The sequence below is a fragment of the Schistosoma mansoni genome, chromosome 3, assembly GCF_000237925.1.
Source record: "Schistosoma mansoni strain Puerto Rico chromosome 3, complete genome".
NCBI lineage: Eukaryota > Metazoa > Platyhelminthes > Trematoda > Strigeidida > Schistosomatidae > Schistosoma > Schistosoma mansoni.
In genome coordinates, this window is record NC_031497.1 from 22,800,011 (window position 1) to 22,821,726 (window position 21,716).

Below are 21,716 nucleotides of genomic sequence, written 5' to 3' on the forward strand. Positions count from 1 at the left end.
TAGTTCGTCAATAATAATTTTTTCCATAATTCTAGAGATAACTTTAGTAATATTTATTGGTGGATAATTGTTCATGTCAGTCTTACGGCTTTAGGAGAAGAAGTGGCATATCTGGACCACAATACTTTTGGAAAAATGATTAAATTCCGTCTGCTCCGTGACCACTTGAAACCTTAAGGGTATTTAAAGCCTTACTAATTTTCAAGCATTTGAAGAAGAGTTACTAGTCATGCATATAACTTTTGAAACAGCGCCATTTATGGATTCTTTGCCATTTGCAAAATTACCACTGAAAAGGTCTGCTATAGTTTTAGGGTCATTTATAAAACTGTTATTATACAGGATGCATGGTATATCAACATTTCGAGTTGATTTAGCGCCTTTATTGAAAAGGAGAATTAGGTTTTATACTTTTGAGCTAGTATTAAGTGCTAATAGCTCCTCATTAATGGCTTTTAACCAATGTTTCTCTTTAATTTGGTTAAAAATTATTTTTATTTGTACAATTGCGGTGAAATCGTTTGACTTAAAATAACGTTTCTGTAGGCGTCTTAGTTTATTACGATATTTAGCTGGTATACATAATTCGGAAGGTTTGCTAAACCTGTACGTTTTAATTGGTGCACAGGAATCTAGACAAGAGTTAAATATCGAATAGAATATGTTGATGGCATCTATGAGACCATTACATGAGAAGAATTCATCTCAGTCTGAAAATTTCATCAGTGAGCGTAAGAGGTCTCTATATTGGCAGGTTTTTTGAATTGGTCGGTTATAAGAGGGATAGATAGGGAGAGCACAAGCTACTATCTTATGGTCGCTGCTTTCGAATTCTTTGTATACTAGTACAGACAGTGGGATAACATCTCTACTAAATATTAGGTCAAGTATATTATCACCTCTTGTTGGGGTCAGAACCCATTGTGACTAGTAGTGCAGGTTAAGGATTGCTGAAAATTCACCATTACTTGACTGACAACTACCGGTACTCCAGTTAATCCCAGCACAATTGAAGTCACCAGTGATAATCTTAGCACTTAAGTTTAGAGCAGATGCATGTATAAATGCATTGATAATAAGATCATTCACATTATCCGAACTATCAGGAGCTCTGTATATACATCCTAGGAGTAGACTATGATTCAGGGTGTTGGTTGATATCCAGATCGATTCTGGTAAACTATTCAAGACACTTTCTTCAGCTTTTTTGGTTGTTAGAGTATCTAAAGCAGATATATAGTTCTGATAATCTTCGCCTTCTTATTACACTATCGAAATTTATCAAAAGGACTAATTGTTTTAGATTTAAATTTAAATAATTTCAACATTTCGTCCAGCCAACTTGTCCGAAATTTTTCAGAGTAATAATCGAAATCAAAGGGGTATATTGCGTTCAACAATCATTATTATTATTATTATTAATGGCTTTATTCAATATTATAATCTGATACAATATAGAATTCTCAGCACGAGTTATTTCAACAAGTTTTTTACCAAAAATAAAACAAAATAAAACCCAAGAAAAACAGGCAAAAAAAACAGAAAAGGAATGAAAAAGGTTTAAGAAAAAACTGAGTTTATACAAATTATTAAATTTGAAACATGCTTAAGAATACAGGTTGTTTACTAGGTCAACTCTAACAGTCTGTTCGTCACAAAGTAAATTTGCTAAGTAAGGTATTACAGAACTTTTATAGACTTGCTTGCGTGTATGGATTTTAATGTATTTACGTCTCGTTCTACCAGAAGATATACAAGGAGAAAGATATGAATGAAGCGGATGGTTAGTATCTGATAAGATAACACCTGCCAAGAGTTTGCAAGACTTTAGATGTCTATCCACAAGCATATTAATAATGACTTCAAAAGATTCACCACATACCTTGCAAACCGCCTTCAGCACTCTACGCAAAACAGTAAAGTCTTTTCTCAAAAGCCCAGGAAAGAATAATGGAGAACAATATAGAATAATAGGTAATATGCAGGAATTTACAAATTGTAAGAGTAAATGGCGAGTAATCCCAAAAGCATGCAGCCTCTTTATGTAGTATGTCAAACGGTAAACTTTTTTCGATAACAGTAAAACATGAGAAGACCAAGAAAGATCAGAGGAAAAAGTAACACCAAGATATTTGACCTTCGACACTGTTTATTAAGGAGTCTCCAATGGCACAAGCAATATGTGATCCCAAAATAGAGTGTAGGTTCTGTCCATGTCTCAAGCTAAAATTAACAGCTTGACATGGATTGAGTAAGAGACCATTACCAACAGACCACCATCAAATCAGATCAAATCTATACTGTGCAGATCCAATCAAACTTATATACTTATTTTAGTAAATAGGAGTCAGTTAAATGAGAATAATCAAGTATATAATTGTAATGCTAAAAATAACTCATATTGATTTCAGTCGAAATAACATTTCATGTAAAATCACATGAAATAATCAGTTTTTACCTGAAGTAAAAATAGAAGTGCAAATTGAAGGTTGAAAAATTGTTTCTGAATGATTAAATTACATTTAAAAATGCCGACACTAAAGTGTCACACGTTCGAAAATACACTCTTATATCATGTTTGTTTAGAATCCTCTTGATTTCTTGCTATATTTCATTACAGTATGGGATGACCACGGTGGACTTCCATTCTTTCAGTATACGCTCAAGTTTAGTTTTTCTTTCATCTCTAATAATCTTCTTTAAAAACTCCTTTGGGTAGTTGTTATCCCTAAATGTAGACAAAAATCCATTCAATTCAACTAGTTGGTCTTCGTTATCTGTAAAAAGCCTAATAGTTCTGTTAATTAAATTTTAAACAACCGTGACTTTCCTACATAATGAATGAGCCAAACCAAAATCTAAGTATCTCTCTGAATGTGTTGATTTCCTGAATACATTTATTTTTAACTTACTGTTATTATGTCTTCGCTCAACCAAACAATCGAGAAATGCAAGTTTGTGGTCAACGGATTCTATTTCCTTCGTTAGCTTAATTCTCTCCGAAATAAAAGAACTCTCGTCAAAATTAGAGCGAATAGTTTCACAGTATTTGAGCGCCGAGTTGATGTAAGACATTATACAGGAATAATATATATTTGTAAAATCTCAGCGAATGAATTTGTAGTAGGAGGATTTACTATAAATTCATTCGCTGTATGTATTGTAAGTAATTTCGTAATGATTTTATTAGTCATAATTAATCAATAAAAACTGACTTATTTAAATTGACCAATCAATGAATAGAGATTTAAATTCTTATTTATCCAATCAACCAATAGTAATAATACTTTAATTCGATTATTTAAAATTGAATCTTGTTATTTGAGATCATGAATCAATTGAAGCTAGATCACCATGGAAAACGTGGAAGCACTGGACAGTCATTTCATCCTATTATGGGACTCCTTACCTGAATTACTATAATATTCACAAAACCCTTTCTGATACATGTCGTAGATAAACTACTTAACAATTACTGAACTAGCAAACTTAAAACAATCTTATATCACATGTTTCTTCTCTACATCTAATATTACTATTTATATCAAATTGATCATTCCTGTAAACTGACGTGAATTCGGTAATTAATATTCTCAAAATATATATATCTATATATATAAACTTAATACAGGGAAATTAGATTTAAATTTAACAATGGTTGAGAAAAACCCATCGTTATTAGAATTTGAAAATTGCTGATGAGCGTCAGTGAAATTATCCAAACATGAAATGAGTAAAGTTCGGCAGTAAATAACTTCTACAGACTAGTTTTACAGTTCATTCTAAACTTTCGACAGCTATCAATGAAAAAGCAATGATCTGATTTATGTGCTCTTATGAACCCAATCATATACGACTCATAATTACGTCAGTTGGTCTTTGAATTTCTATTACTATTATCCAAAGAAAAATTCTAAAACTACCCAACTATTTTGTAGATCCTTGCTTGATTGTCATTGCATGTCAGATATCGTTTATAAACTCTTTTGAAATTATCTGTCTTATATCACCAATTGTATACCATTTTTAAAGCTGAATTTATGTATTGAAAAGAAATTTATTCGACTTCTAACACACTCAGCCATCCATATTCGTTTAATCTTCCTAAATGGTAACGTAATATAAACTCGCTTTTTGGGTGCCAGAAGCGTCATATGTCTAATTGTATAGCAACCCTTCCAGAGGTTTATGGACTTTAATGAATAACCATTATTCATTATCGTATCAGTTAAGAGCTTCGTTTCTACTTCAATAGTATCTCTAGTGCAAATAAGATTGATTCTATTGAATAATACCTTTATTTAAGCATACTTGTAATTAATCGGGCAGTGATTATGGAAATTAAGATATTGCCCCGTCCATGTCGGCTTTCTATATATACAATGTTGGATGGAACTATCTTCTTTCCCACTGATCAGTATATCTAGAAAAGGAAGTTGGTTGTTCTTCTCTTCTTCGCATGTAAGAGAAATATGCTTCTGACTTATATTGAGTATTTTTGCAAGGGATTCACGTCTTCACATTTATCCCCTATGATTATTATGTCATCAACGTATCGTCTATACAGACAAATCTTTTGAATTGAGTCTTCAGCTAAATTTTCAACATACCCCATTAACACATCCGCCAGCAACTGTCCTAAAGAGCTACCGATAGCTACGCCATCAATTTATCGAAAGTGCTCACCTTGAAATGTGAATTCTACATTGTCAGTGCACAATAATAATAAATCTTTAAGAGTTTCAACAGGAAATGGCAATGGAAGGTTATTAAATGAAATATAGTCACATAAAGTCTCAATAGTTTTCTAAGAGGTACATTTGTAAATAAAGTGTTCACATCAAAAGAGCACATTATCTTTGTTTTTATATTCATATCCTTTAAGTATTTAATTAAATCAAATGATTCAATCAAGAAATACTTACAAAATAGATTTCGGATAGGGTTTAATACTATTGTAAGCCATTTTGCAAGTTTGTGTGTAGTTGACCGACACATTGATAGAATTGGACGTAAGGGGATATTAAGCTTATGAATTTTCGGCAATCCATATAAATGAGGATACACCGAACCCATAGGTTTTAATAAATTAAACTCCTGCTTATAAGCAGAGATGGATAGTGGCTAGCAGTGGAATCCAGTTTGACGCGCGTTTTGTCCTATTTGGGACTCGTCAGCTGAAAGTACCTGCATCTCAGAGTTGATGTTCTGCTTACAATGCTTGTGAATTAAGGCTATATCGAGGCAATACGCACAGTATGCACATATGCCAATAAGAGACTGACCAGTTGCAGTCCTAACACATCGATGGGAAGATTGAAACAAACAATACTAAATGAATTTAAACTCATCCTTGTTAATAGCATTCATGTTTAACAATTTTATTAGATTTAAGTTTACTTTCTTTTCTAATTTGCGTAATCCATTGGAGTCAAGAGTTCACCAATTGGTTAGAGTTATATATTAACTCCGTTGGATACCGACTCAATGTTTTATGAATTGATACATGAACTTGTGACTGATATTTCTTTTTGATGTAGTCAATAGACAAATTTGGTGAAGATAGAACCATTTTATTCTGATCAGTTCAACTAATCAACTCATAATAATCTGTAAACTGATTCCTCAGTTCATAATTCCAATGCTGCACTTACTCGTGTCTAATCGAATTTCATTATAAACTTTCTTTGAAACTGGACGAAAATGTCCTGTGATTTGTTAGTTATATTAAAGTATTTTATCGACAATCTCAAACTGAATTTGTTTCTCTTGTAAAACATTCAATAAATGATGAAGGTCTGAAAGATTTCATTTTACGTAATCGGTTATTTGTTTTGTATTTAGTAATAGATTTTGTAATGAAAAACTTCCATCCGAACACTTTACATCATTAATTGGCTTTCTTCTGTGATAAATATGCTGTTTTCCTGAATTCACTCTTGATTTCATGCGAATGTGGAATGCGTTTATTGGTCTTGTTGTACAAGATGATGGATTGGTTGAAGTTTGACATTAACACAGTTGGACAACGGCTAAGTGGTCTGGAGTTCAAGTGTTCACTTGTGAGTTCGAAAGTGCTGAGTTCGGGTCTCACGTGTGGGATTGTGAATGCCTACTGTTGAATAGTCCATACTAGGTCTAGATGGCTGTCCATTGCTTCCAGTTCTTCAATGATGTTCTAGCTTATTCTGACTCATGAATACATCTATTAAAATTACTGCAATCTCTTGAAACCCCATTCTGATATTAATTTATCAGCTTGTTTATTGATTAGTTAATTTATGATTTTAGTATGATCAATTCAGCTCTGTTACAATAATCACTACAGTGGTGTATGCTACTTAAGTCGAAATAAGTAGTATTCAACATCAATCAGAAATTTAATGCTTAGCAGCAGAAGTTTAAGAAGATCGAATCGTAGAGAATGAGAACAGAGAGTAATTATAATAACATCGAAGAAACGATTAAGATTGACACAATTGATGGAGGATTTGCAAATGAAGTATTGAATGTATGGTTTTCACAATTTTTGAAAGAACTTTGTAATTTTGTTTTAAACGATAAACCGGTTGTCCCCACCTGATTTTTCATTCATTACTCTACTGCTACTACTAATCCAAATAATAACAATGAACAGTAACAATAATAATATTTGTGATAATAATATTACTACTGTTATTCACTGTTAGATACAGTCTAGGTTTAGAAAATCATAGTTGACCTACTAAAACATTAGACAGTTCAGATTACATTGTCATTAACAAATGTATAATATTAAGAGATCCCATTGTTTGATTAGTACCATAACACTGATAATGGTATTTGGAAGATATGTTTATTCTATTCTTCAGATCTATTTCATCCATTTAAATGATGTAGATGAACTGGATTGAAAAAAACTGTTTTGTTCAGTTCGGTTTCTTTAGAAAGCTAGTCGATTATAGTCTAAGGTTTCGTATGAATATCACTTGGATTATATAAAAAGATAATTTAAACAGGATACTGAGATGTCATACAATTCAAAATTTAGATTTCAGTATCCGTCATCGTCTCTAAGACGAATAAATTATCTAACGTGTATGTAGGAGTTCTGGGTTCATTTGGGACTACCTTGATAATATAAGGTCATTTTTCAATACTTTTCGTATAAATCCTTAAACCTTTTCGCTACCTATCAGTGAATTATGGTAGTACACTTTGGTTTTATGTTTATGCTTATTCCCTTTTTGTTATTCAAATGAACCTTCTATATGACGTTGTTATTTCAAAACAAAAATATTTGACTACTCAATACTTTGGCTACAGATTAAAATTCATATGGTGAATAAAATGAGAGAAGGAAGATTAAACGAATATGGATGGCTGAGTGTGTTAGAAGTCGAATAAATTTCTTTTCAATACATAAATTCAGCTTTAAAAATGGTATACAATTGGTGATATAAGACAGATAATTTCAAAAGAGTTTATAAACGATATCTGACATGCAATGACAATCAAGCAAGGATCTACAAAATAGTTGGGTAGTTTTAGAATTTTTCTTTGGATAATAGTAATAGAAATTCAAAGACCAACTGACGTAATTATGAGTCGTATATGATTGGGTTCATAAGAGCACATAAATCAGATCATTGCTTTTTCATTGATAGCTGTCGAAAGTTTAGAATGAACTGTAAAACTAGTCTGTAGAAGTTATTTACTGCCGAACTTTACTCATTTCATGTTTGGATAATTTCACTGACGCTCATCAGCAATTTTCAAATTCTAATAACGATGGGTTTTTCTCAACCATTGTTAAATTTAAATCTAATTTCCCTGTATTAAGTTTATATATATAGATATATATATTTTGAGAATATTAATTACCGAATTCACGTCAGTTTACAGGAATGATCAATTTGATATAAATAGTAATATTAGATGTAGAGAAGAAACATGTGATATAAGATTGTTTTAAGTTTGCTAGTTCAGTAATTGTTAAGTAGTTTATCTACGACATGTATCAGAAAGGGTTTTGTGAATATTATAGTAATTCAGGTAAGGAGTCCCATAATAGGATGAAATGACTGTCCAGTGCTTCCACGTTTTCCATGGTGATCTAGCTTCAATTGATTCATGATCTCAAATAACAAGATTCAATTTTAAATAATCGAATTAAAGTATTATTACTATTGGTTGATTGGATAAATAAGAATTTAAATCTCTATTCATTGATTGGTCAATTTAAATAAGTCAGTTTTTATTGATTAATTATGACTAATAAAATCATTACGAAATTACTTACAATACATACAACAGTATTTAAACTGAACTACTCAATTCAACAAGTTAATGTGTGCAATTCTTAATTAACTCACTCGTAAATCTTGATTGAACTGGTGAATTGTGAATGACATTCAAGTGTCACAATCTTTAACATTTATTCAATCCACAACGATAAATAAAATGAAATGGATTAGTAAAATTGCTTATGGAACGGGTCAAATGCTTAAAGATCTTGTTGCAGGAGTTATTAGTATATTCTGCATCATATTTTATGAAAATTGTATCAGTTTGAGCAGTTCACAAGTTGGGGGACTAATACTTTGTGGTCAGATTATCAATGGGTTAGCCACACCATTGATTGGTTATTTATCAGATCGTTCACTCGGTCCGACTGAAAAATCGACAGCTGGTCACCAGTCGATAACGTGTGAAGATGAAAGTGTAAAGAAGGATAAGAGGTTGTTGTATCGAATGAAACGGCAGTTGTGGCTTGGATCGAGAAAGTCATGGCATTTAGGTGGATGTTTATTGATAGTTATTGCCTTCCCATTGATGTTCGGACAACCGGAATATTTAGTTGGGCTTCCAGTTTGGGCGAAGTTATTGATCAATGGCATGTTTATTATTTGTGTTCAGGTATGTCTTATTGTATGGATGAATGTTTTTATGCATTCATGGGAATGCTTGTGATTTTGATGTGGGTTTCTTGGAATCACTCGGAAAACTATTATGGTGAATATTTTAGTACGATGTGTTAGATCTAAATCTATGTACATGTGTAAACATTGAAATGAGAATTACGAAAGTAAATTTGAGGGAATTAAATATCTTCCATCGATCACATAATCAAACATTAATTGTTTGACAGCGAAATCGCTAGAGAAATCCTAAGCTAGTCTCGTAACCGCCAAGCTAGAACTACACAGCGACTTGAACATGAGATAAAAGGCGCAAAATATACGAAAAACACTTCACTCCAAAGGTTTATTTATGTACATAATATATAGGGTTTTTATGGTATTTTAGAAGTCCTTGGGTTTTCCTGAAATTTCTAGAATACTACCAAACATAGTAGCAGTGTAGTAATCAGCCAATCAGAACCTCTACACGTGGCTTTTCATTTTCGTGATGTTTCTAGAAAAACTTCTAGTCGAACGCTGATTGGACAAAATGCTTCTCAGTGTTTCCTGAGCTTGTCATGTCTGTTGCGAGAAATTTTCGGGATCGCCCCAACACCTTCCCCCTTTTCAGGAAATAAGTTTTTTTCTTCGAGTCTACTTGCAGGTGGCAACATAGCGTCGAACATAGTTCGAATACTTCTCCCGAACATCGCTTCAGCAGAGGGTTTTCTATCTGGGACGAAATGGTTAGGCGTATATCTATAAGCTGATAAGAATTTCATGATTACCTTACCTGTCTCCTCTCCTTCCCTCTCAGTAGTGCTCTTTTGAATATGTCTACGAAGCGCTCAGCCTGTCCATTTGATTGAGGATGATATTGTGGATAGAGTATATGTGCAATTCCATTAATGCTGAAGAAGTGCTTGAATGATTCTGCAGCGAATTGTCAGCCGTTACTGGCTTATAAAGTTTCTAGAACTTAAAAGCAACTAAACAGTTCGGATAGCTTGCTGATTGTTTCATTGGCTGTGCAATTTGTGATAGACTTGTTGCCATTTCGTGGGTGCGTGCACTATGACGAGAAACATTCTTCCTCGCATTGGGCCGGCGAAATCGGCGTGCAGCCTCTACTAGGGGCTATTACGTTTTTCCAATTGTTGTGGTTCACGCTTCTTTATACTTTTAGCTGCTTGCAGGCACAATGAACAATTGCGGTATCTGGTTTCGATATCTTGATACATTGTAGGCCAGTAAGCATATCTTCGAGCCAACGCTTTCATCTTACTGATGCTGAGATGACCGCTGTGAAATTGTTCCAGGACCCTGTGGCGTGATGTTTTTGGAACAACAATTCTGTCACCAAACATAATACATGTATCGACCGTCATGAGTGAGTCTCGCCGGCGGAAATATTGTAACATCTCACCTTGAAAACGACGGTTCGGCCACTTGGTGAGGAGAAAACCGCTAACTTTTCTTAATGTCTTGTCATTTTCCGTGGCTTCTTTGATGGCTTTGAAAGTAACTGGTAAACCATCAACTGCGTCTTCCAATACTCGATATACTTATGCTTCCGTCTCAATCGCTGCCACCAAGATTGATATGTTAAATCTGTATACCTTATTCTAGCTTCAGGACAAGCCAATTTACCTATCTATCTTGAGTCATGTTTTGACCTTGTTAATATTTCACTTATTAACCCTGACTGTTTTTATATGAGCGTATGTGTATGTGTTCACTTCTTATCCTATTCATCAAATGTCTGTAACTTATTTTTATCTGACTATAAATATTAATGAACGCCTAATTAAAGCGAGTTGGCTTATCCGACATCTCCAATGTGTGTCGTTTTTGTTTCGCTCGCTGATATTTGTTCATGTGCTTATAACTTTCTGGCCTGCGTCATTTGTAAATAAAACTGTAGCTGTCGCTTCTCTTTACCTTCCGATTTTATGCACCGTTAGGATTTGTATTATAACGTTTATCGAGGTGAACGATTAGCGAAGCACAGCACTACAATGTACATCAACTGTCTAGAGTGTAGAAGTGTGTCTGTGAATGTCTTCAAAACTGTCAGACAACAATACAGAGTCGAACAACGTTATCTTATTTCTGACTGGTTTTTCTATGATAAGCAGTTAAACTTATTAACTGATGTGACAGTCGATTTTAGTTACACAGGCTAATCAAATAATTTTCGTCTTTTAAACTTTAAACATACAGTAAGTTCAGTGGCCATTTAATAACTGACTCCAGGTAGATCGTATGAATGATTGTTATCGAAATATATATGTCCACAATTCTCGTGTATAATCATCGACTGAAGTCGCATTGGTGAATAACGGAATTAAATAAGTCAAATACGAGAATGGATTTTTGAATACATACACTTTGTACAGTCGTTGATCTGGACAGACACTCAGAGGGATGAAGCGAAGAGAGCTCAACGGAGAAGGCGTTTGAGCCAACTCCATTTAACCAAGCCTTAATCTATATTCATAGTCAGACAAAAATAAGTTACAGACATGCAATAAGTGAGATAAATAATTTGCACACATACAATCATATAAAAAACAGTCAGGATTAGTAAACGATTAAGTTACAGGGTAAAAATGTAGTTTCAGAAGGATGAATAAATTAATCTGTCCATATGCTAGAATAACCTATATGGGCTTGACATAGTACCAGCCCCTAAAAAGATCTAAATTATAATCTGCTATTTTAACTAATCATTATTAATTCTCTGTATTTGAGTAGTATGGCGTATAACAGCTTGAATAGATCCATTTCATTAATTTGTACTTGGGTAGATAACGTACAAAACTATATGTCGGTACTATTTTTTGTCATATAACTTCCTGATTGATCAACTTGCTTTGTTTTGCGGCCATTAAATAAGGTTGAAATATTTTTGAGTAAATTAGTAGAATTATTATCCAGAGTGATCAGGTTTCAAATTGTTTTCACATTAGTTTATTATTATTATTATCCTGTAGTATCAGTTTATATGTTAAGCCCATATACTTTATTCTAGCTACTGGCCAAGCCAATTCACCTATACATTGAGTCATCTTTTGATCTTGTTCATTATTCGCTTATTAACCTTGACTATATTTTTATATGAGCGTATATGTGTACCCTTCGTATCCTATTCATCATATGTCTGTCATTCATGTTTGTCTGATTATAAATATTGAGTAATGCTTGTTCATATCGAGTTGGCATCCCCGCCATCTCCACTATGCATCATCTTTGTTTCGCTAGCTTACATTTGCTCATGTGCTTACAACTTTCTCGTCTGCATCGTTCATCAATAAAAATGTAGTTCCTGCTTCTTATTGCCTTCTGATTTTATACACCGTTAAGATTGGTATAATAACGGTTATCGAAGTGAATTATTGAAGCACGGCACTACAATCCTTGTCTCCTCTTACCCCTCCATTTCCAGTCAAGTTGATCAGATTGTTCGAAATGTTTTGCGCTAATATCTCATCACATAACTCTTCTGATAATCATCGTCTTCTTATTACACTATCAGAATTGTTTCTCTCAATGATGAAATAGACATAGAAAATTCCTAATTAAGTGAATTTTTTTCCCATTCACATATACACCATGCTTCTTCTTCTTTTTTAAAATATTCCCCTCATTTTAGATAAGTAAATAATTGTAATTATTTTTGTTATATCCGAGTGAAGAAATAAATACGGTTAACTTCCGGGACCTATTAATGGACGATTATTCTATATATATGTTCTTATTGTTTAACTATTGAGTAATTAGATTAATTTATATATGTTCATCTTATTATAAGCTTCATTTTGACCTATGAAATAATACTATACGGTTTGCTGTCCCTGAATGATATTCAGTTTATTGATTATTGTATCCCACGTTCACAGCCACGTTTTACTTGATCTTGTACAAATATTATTTTCTATTTTATGGTGGGATGCGATCTGTCTGTCTGGTGTATAAACCGAGTATGTTTGAAATAAATAATTCGCATAGTTTCGCATAGCAGAAGCTGCAATTAGTGTTCTGGACTCAATTGGAAGGGCTATGCGGACAAGGGACCAATAAGGATGCTAGATTACTCATACTGGTCGAACGTCATTGATTTGTCACAGTGTTAGTATTGGAAAAGTTGTATTTCGATTGATGGATAATTTACGTGATAAAAGTCGGACATAAAATCAAGAAGGAATTAGCATACGTCCTATTATTATATTTTTTATAAAGTCATAACAATTTTATTCTTTAAAACTATTAGTAATTCATATATAAGAACTCTCGTCTAAATTAGAGCGAATAGTTTCACATTATTCCCATCACATATCTCTTAAACATACCTAGTTTAGACTTTTTGTTAACGCTGATTGGATGACCTATTCAGTGTATAATGAACTCGGAGAACCATGTACCTATTTATATTCGATAATTTTGATGTTTGATTATAATTCCTTGAAATAGCTTGGACCAGATTGTCAGGCGAAACGTTGGATTTACTACAAATTCATTCGCTGAGATTTTACAAATATATTATTCCTATTTAATGTCTTACATCAACTCGGTGCTCAAATACTGTGAAACTATTCGCTCTAATTTAGACGAGAGTTCTTATATATTATTCTGCAATCGCATAAAATTATCGATGAAAATGTACAATTGGTATAACCACCGAATTTTCAATCTACGCTGTTTAAACCATCATGTTTATCCAAGAACGTTACGAGTCAATACTCCAGACGATTCACCACGATCACAAAAAGCAGCTATTACAGCTACTAGAGTATTTCTTAGAGAACGTATTCATAGATCCACTAAAAATTTGGAATCTCTACGTTCACGTATAGCAAACATTGATAATGTTTTATCATTAATTATACCACCAGAAATAAAAACAAATGTTGTTGAATTTTTTAAACATAAAGAAAACTTTTATGATCAAATTACAAAAAAAAACGTCAAATAAGGAGATTCGAACAAATGTTTAAACATCCATCAAATTCCAATAATGACACGATTAGAAACAATTCCAAAGAACTAGATATAAACAAAATTGTTGTGAATCTATCTGACAAACATTTAAATCAACACGAACTATCATTGCCTAAAAAAGGCCTCAATTTCAATTTGAGCAAAACACAACTTATGGCTTCTGAAAATATTCCGGTTATTGAACCTGCCTTAAACAACGTTCCGACTGATCAAGCGAATTCAGTGAGGTCTAAAATCTCAAATGCGTTATTGAAACAAAAACCAAATACACCTAATCTATGTAAAGAAGAAATGTATGCTCTAAAACAACTACGTAAGGACAGAAAAATTGTTATTATGAGAGCTGACAAGGGAAATACTACTGTTGTTATGAATAATTCTGATTATGAGAAAAAAGTCAATGAACATCTCCAATCTGGTCCTTATGAAAAAATCAAGATTAACAAATGTAGAGCAATTTTGAATAAGTTGAAAGCCGAAACAGCCAAAATGCTACAGGATTTAAAACCGAAACTAGGACCATCTCTATGGTTTTCTCTATATCCGAAAAGCAACAAACCATGCAGATTTTATGGATTACCAAAAATACATAAAACAGATGTCCCAATAAGACCTGTTGTTGATTATACCAATTCACCAACCTATAATCTTTCTAGATACCTAGCTAAGATTCTAAAACCATATGAAAGCCTAATCAAACACGGAATAAAAAATTCGAATGATTTTAAAGATGTTATCTCTAATATTCATATAGAAGAAGATGAAATAATGGCAAGTTTTGATGTTTGCTCATTATTCACTAATGTTCCAATTAAGAAAACATTAGATATTATATATAATCTATTAGATTCCGACATTGATCTTAAACAGCGCTGTCCTCTAGTTACCACAGATATTATTAAAGCGTTAGATCTATGTTTACATTCAACTATATTCAGTTTTCGAGGAGATTTATACAGACAGACAGAAGGTGTAGCTATGGGATCACCAGTCTCCCCAATTGTTGCTAACCTCTTTATGCATTCATTGGAAACTAGTGCCATCTCATTATGTTCTCAGGCACCAAAAGTATGGTTAAGGTATGTAGATGACACCTTTGTCATTATAAAACGGGACCATTTGGATGAACTGTTTAAACTTATCAACAACTTTGATAGAAAAATCAAGTTCACCAAAGAGTTGGAATCTCCTGAACACAAATTACCTTTCCTAGACTGTTTAGTTGAAAGGAAAGATTATGATAGCTTAAAAATTAGTATATTCCGAAAGCCGACTAATTCAGGAAAATTTCTAGATTTTAAATCGGCACATCCACACTCGACCAAAGTGACAGTAGTCAAAAATATGATTACAAGAGCTCAAAAACTTGTCACTGAACCAAACGATATGAAAAAGGAAATAAATTTAGTTACATCTACCCTAATGGTGAGCAATTATCCAAAAGATTTTATTAAAAGAATAATTAAAAATGAAAGAAAAGACGACATTGTTAATACAAAAAGATTACGGAAAAAGGAATGGGTTAACACAGTGGTGATCCCATATCGGAAAGGAGTTTCGGAAGATATTCGAAGAATCTTAAATAATCAAAATATAAGATTATTTTTTCGAACAAACAATAATCTAAGATCAAAATTAGTAAGAATTAAAGATCCAATACATAAAGAAGAACAACAAAATTGTGTCTATGAAATCAAATGTAGTGACTGCAATGCAACGTATGTAGGTGAAACATCAAGACAACTGAATGTGAGGGTGAAGGAACACAAACAATGCTTGAAACACATTCCTAAATCCTCAGATGATGTAAGGAAATTGGAGAACAAATCAGCGATAGCATTACACTCGATAGAATCGGGTCATACAATTGATTTCGTTCACACAAAAATCCTTCAAAAAGATTTCAATTCTTACAAGGAAAGACAAACAGCTGAAGCCCTATACATTTGGGCTAATCCAAACCATATTAATAGGAGGGATGGAATGCAATTAGCAGTACCATGGCAGCTAATCATTAATAAGTAAAAACCTGAACTCCTTAATGTTTTTTTTATCTATTTCGTATTATCTAAATGACAACAATTACATACGATGATTCTAATCTGTTATATTATCGGAATTTGTTTAACAATTCACTGGAACATTAAAAATGACACATACATACAGCTTTTATAAAAATTTACACTCTTCAAATATCACTCTTTTATTATTTTTATTTTGTTTAATTATCTTTATGTTATACATACTGTGACAGATATGATTCATATCATATATATTACAAATTGTATGTTTCCTTATAAATTCACTAATAAGAGACAATATATAATGTGAATGTAATTTTCTCCTCTCACCTCTTACGTTTTTTCTATACAATTATGTTATATGAACACTCATCATTTCACATCACATATCTCTTAAACATACCTAGTTTAGACTTATTGTTAACATTGATTGGATGACCTATTCAGTGTATAATGAAATCGGAGAATCATGTACCTATTTATATTCGATAATTTTGATGTTTGATTATAATTCCTTGAAATAGCTTGGACCAGATTGTCAGGCGAAACGTTGGATTTACTACAAATTCATTCGTTGAGATTTTACAAATATATTATTCCTATTTAATGTATTAGTAATTCACTTTATTTAATAACTGAATCTGTGAGTCGATTAAAACTAGACTACCATTGGATCTGGAAGCACTGGACGGCCGTTTCATCATAGTATGGGACTTCTCAGCAGTGTGCAGCCACGATACCCTTTTGCAGGATCCTAACCCAAGACCTTCGTTCTCGCGAGCCAACGCTTAACCTCTAGTCTATTGAGCCGGTAACCAAAGGTGTTAATGTCTAACTTCAACCAATCCATGTTATCTCTAAAAAAATAAAGTTGATTATGACCACCTTGTTCTTGTAATCAATACCGTTCGCTTTCGTTTAAACAAAATCAGTCGTTTTTGTTATATTTTGTTATATGACAGCTTGAAATATCACTTCGTTCAGTGATTACATACTACTGTTCACTTGTATATATATATATATATATATATATATATATATATAGTTATGCATAAATGATAGACACTTTTATATATTATATGACCAATACATTTTACTACTATTGTTTTACTTAAACTTTTATCAATTAACTAAAACGTGTTTTGATATAATAGAAACCACTAATCTAAAAGGAAAGACTATTTATAACTTAATAAGAAAATGTAATAGATAGTATAAAAATGAACTAAATAGATAATTGATTAGGTTATATCTATTATAAACATTTAGTTCATTGTTCATATTCACACATGTATTGGATTGATTAATAACTATTACAAAATATAATACTTGATATTCAATAAAAATCAGGTACTTCTTTGAACTGTATACTCTTATCAAGGTAATCTATATACATATAAACAAAAAGAAACATTTCTTTACAATTAACTCATCACAATAAGGGGTTAGATATTATATGATATTGATTTTATCACTTCGTGATTGATCATTGAAAAAAAAAATGATCTAAGATCAACTTGAACTATCATAAGTCATTTATTGATCAAGTATCTAATTGTAATACTGGGTGATACATGCTCAAATCTTTGGAAATATATTTATTTATTTTTTTTTGGATTATAGATGTATTTTAGTAATAAATGTCGACTAAATAGAAACGTGGATGTAACATTTCATGCCAATTTTTTTTGCAGTTATCTTATGTAATCATAAATACAACGCTTAATAGTTGTCATGGTTATTATGTTGACAGTTAGTGTAATTTATGGGAAAATTAAAAGAGCCCCCAGGAAACTGAAATAGCAAATTCTAAATAAGTTAGTCGTGTCACATAGGATTTTAAAAGCTGAATACTTTAAGGTGTGAAAAGGTTCAGAAAACGAATTCACACTGACATAAGTGAATTTTACAAACTACAAACCAATAAGTTTAGGTTGGCTAAAACATGAAATCAATATTATCACCAATAATAGAAAATAGGAAATCAATTCCCTATCAGATTGAAGTCAATTATTCTTTAAGCTAAATCATATTAGACCTTAGATTGAAATGTTTTCTTCAGCGATTGTTTTAGAAGAGAGCTGAGTAGACATTTTTAAAAAAACTTCATTACACTTCATACTGTTATGAAGGACTCACATGTAAATGACGGTGAACTACAATACTATCAAGAATAATTCATAAATGAAGTTAAACTTTTGTCAACCAGTCATTTGTACAAATAGTGTCTTCTTTTCAATGAGATGAATTGAACTAAGCACAGGATTTCACTTGAGGATAGTAATAATGGATCATTTTTCATCATCTTAAGCTAGAACACTGATTTCAGGTCAAACTGATTTTCTTTTTGTTTACACAACAATGTTTTAAAGGTTGGTTGGGCAGCTGTACAAATTCCTCACTTATCAATTATCAATGATTTGACAGATCAACATGATGAACGAGTATTACTTGCATCATTACGATATTTCTTCAGTGGTATAGGTGATATGACTACATTGCTTGTGACCTATTTGTTTTTTGAATCAGAAAAATCCAGTTTGTTACTTTTGAAATCAATAAATGAAACTGACAACCATATGAACAACAGTCAACTATTCACAAAATCATTACTAACAACTGACACTATTGTTGAAAATGAACGAGTAACATTGTTCAATGATTCGATAAATTATAAGTTGACGAATGTTATAAAACAATCAGTCGTACATTCAGAATACAATATAACAATTCAAGATTTGCCCATATTTCGAAATGTTGCATTGATTGTCGTTGGGATTGGAGTATTATTCACAATAATCTTCCATTGTGGTGTTCGTGAAGGTAAACCGAAAGCACACCAATCTTTCACAATACAATCCTATGAAAGTAAGTCAAATATGATGTTGATTTAGATAGAATTTCCGAAATCTCGAATATGTATGAATATTGTTTGTTGATATGTTCACGTGTTTCAACAAATGGAGACGATCCCGATGAAAACATTTTTAGAGAAATCTCTGTACCGATTGTACAAACGAGAAATTCGGTGCAACCGATTTGATCAATAAAAACTAAACATTTGATTAGTCTTGACACGAGATCAATACTAACTTGCTAAATGTTTGTTGGTTGTTCATTATTGCATACTGAATGATCAGTTTGAAGGAGACAGTGATGATGAGAACTCTGGAAAACTTACTTTCCACTTAACTGTTATTTTTGTCGACGTAGTAGGAATGAACTAAAATTGATCGTGAATCTCTGTTATTCATCATTTTCAAGTTTCATTGACTAGTGTTATGATGAATGTACAGGTTGACATTGGATTAAGTAGTGAACTGAACTCAGTTGGATAATTGCCAAAATGTTAGTTATCATCAGATAGTTGTTTCATCGAAATTTAGGATTTCTCGTCATCGATGATTTACAACTCAGAGGCATTCAGGTCATACTGCACAAAACCCATTGATCTGTGGACCACTAGTTGTCCCTGGGTGGTAGGATTCACATTTCACTCCTGAGAAGGGTAATCGTCAACAGAAGCATCAAACTAAGACGAAATAGCTGTATAGTCCCTCCTAGTTTCTTATGTTTCTCTAATTGGTGCCAGTCGATTCCGGTTCATGTATCACACTACTTTCAAGCTAATCTATTTTCACAAATCTTTTGATCAAAATGAAAGTGTGATAATTAGAACTTGAAAGATGTTGAAATATTCTGCTGTTGAATGTGATACGTCGTTCTTAGATTCTAAAGTAAAGATAGTCTGTTAAAGAAAGTGCATACTGAAATGTTTATCACCGAACGAAATTGGTACTAATCACGAACTCTAGTTTGCTTGAATTCACTGTTAAGAAAGAAGCACTTGAATATGAATAACCAACGATAGTGTGAAATTCCTATTCTTTGTAAATCTTGATGTTACTGTAAACGTAGAATTACTTTGATACTTCTCCTCGTTCCAATCGTACAGGACAAGTGTAGTCTTCACTACCAATGTTCATTTTACTCGTTGTATTATGAAAATATTACATGAATCTAATTGGAATAATTCAAATCCAAAAGTAGGATGTTTATACTTCATTAATATCATTATTGTTTAATATCAGAAGGGGTTTTTGTGGATATTAAAGCAATTTTAATAGTTGAGATCATTAGTCAATTGAAGCTAGACCACCAAGGAAAACCTGAAAGCACTAGACGGCCGTTTCGTTCTATTGTGGGACTACTCAGCAGTGCGCATCCACAATCCCGCCTCGCAAGAATCGATCCCAACTATTGAAATTACTATAATATCCACAAAAACCCCTTCTGATATTATTCAACATATGCTCACTAATGACTGGCTTCAAGAGGTATTTCCTGAAGTTCTGGTGAGATGCAGTGACCAGTGGAGTTCAACCAGGTCTGTTGTGAGATAGTAACTCACTGAAGACAATAGTGGATGTGTCGCCCAATTTCGTGGATCGGTTGAAGTTAGACATTAACACCGAGGGTTTTGATTTAGAAATCGGTACATCACAAACAATCTGAGATGATCGTTTCCACTACCTAATATAATAATAATTGGTCCGGAGTAAGTAGAAAACGGATCTAAACGTTATGGAGGGTGGTTAAACATTCATTTAGTCCATTTAATCCACTTCGTGCTCCATACTTACTCGTCTTAATAAACGTTTAAATTAAATAGCCTGCCAACATTCAACTAACAATATACTAATCATGTGGAAATATGAGAATTGAGTTGGTGTAGTTGATTTTCTCCGTGTGTTATTATTGTAACTATCCATAACACTGATGACCAAATAGTTTTCCAAATTCACTGAACTCTCCTAACGTAGGAGATCATCCGACTTTGATGTACTTCGATCTTTATCCCTTCCATTATACATGTATACATTTATATATGTATATATAATTAAAATGAAATGTGGTGTTGACATGTAAATAGCAACTGGACTGATTATATACTTATGAGAAACTCAGTCCTGTGAAATTAGAGGTGATCATTGAATGACATGTACTAGTCAGTAATGCAATTTACTTGTTTTGGTTTAGAAGAGTTTGTGAAAACGAATTCACCTCAGATACCCATTGTCAATCACTGAAAGCATTCCACTGAGATTCAACTGCTTCTCTGTGAAATGTTGACTTCTTTTAATTAAGGCAATTTAATTGGGGTGATTGAAGTGTATGAAAGCAGTGTGTGTTCGGCACAAACAAGAAATCAGGACATAAGTGGAGATGTATGAATTGTAAAATTACTATGATTTTGTTACACAAAGCGTGTCGAATGATTTTGATGTCGATGTTGATGATGTTGTCTTGTGGTACTCTACAACATCGGATCTATACGTTTAATGACTTTATACCTATCGTTGAATCACAATCGGTCACTGCCTAAGAAAGAATATATAATAGCTTTAAAAAGTTAGGTACAGGATATTATCGCTGATACAGTTTTGAAAGAAGCATTATCCTTTTCACATTTGAGAATCATGTTTTCAGATCTGAGGTTTTGATTTGCAGTTTAGTTTGCTGTTTGCTCGAACGTATTAATATTAGTTTGCTACCTTCTATATTTCTTATATATATATTCGTTCACTTATTTTTTAAGTGATTGCGTTCGGAATAATTATCTAATTTCATTTTGTAGACCTCCATCGGTTAGAGAATTGGTGTAAAAAATGAACAAGCATTATAATTTCATAAGTGCTAAACTCATTTACATCAAAGACGTTTTTGCTAATAACTTAAGAAATTTTCACGACGATGAAAGATGTACAATATATAGCAAGATTAACTAAAGTTGTTTAAGCACTTCACAAGT

At 32.5% G+C, this 21,716-nt stretch overlaps 1 protein-coding gene across 1 annotated transcript in view; it reads left to right on the top strand.

Annotated features, from left to right (window-relative positions):
- Positions 1–8,442: 8,442 nt before the first annotated feature.
- The window catches only part of Smp_134700 (hypothetical protein), a gene marked incomplete at both ends in the record, with an annotated part of 17,594 nt that continues 4,320 nt past the window's right edge, over positions 8,443–21,716 (top strand). The window contains 2 exons of the mRNA XM_018799683.1: positions 8,443–8,898; positions 18,277–18,772. Of these exons, the coding sequence (XP_018651448.1) occupies positions 8,443–8,898; positions 18,277–18,772 (952 nt within the window). The remainder of the gene's footprint in view (positions 8,899–18,276; positions 18,773–21,716) is intronic.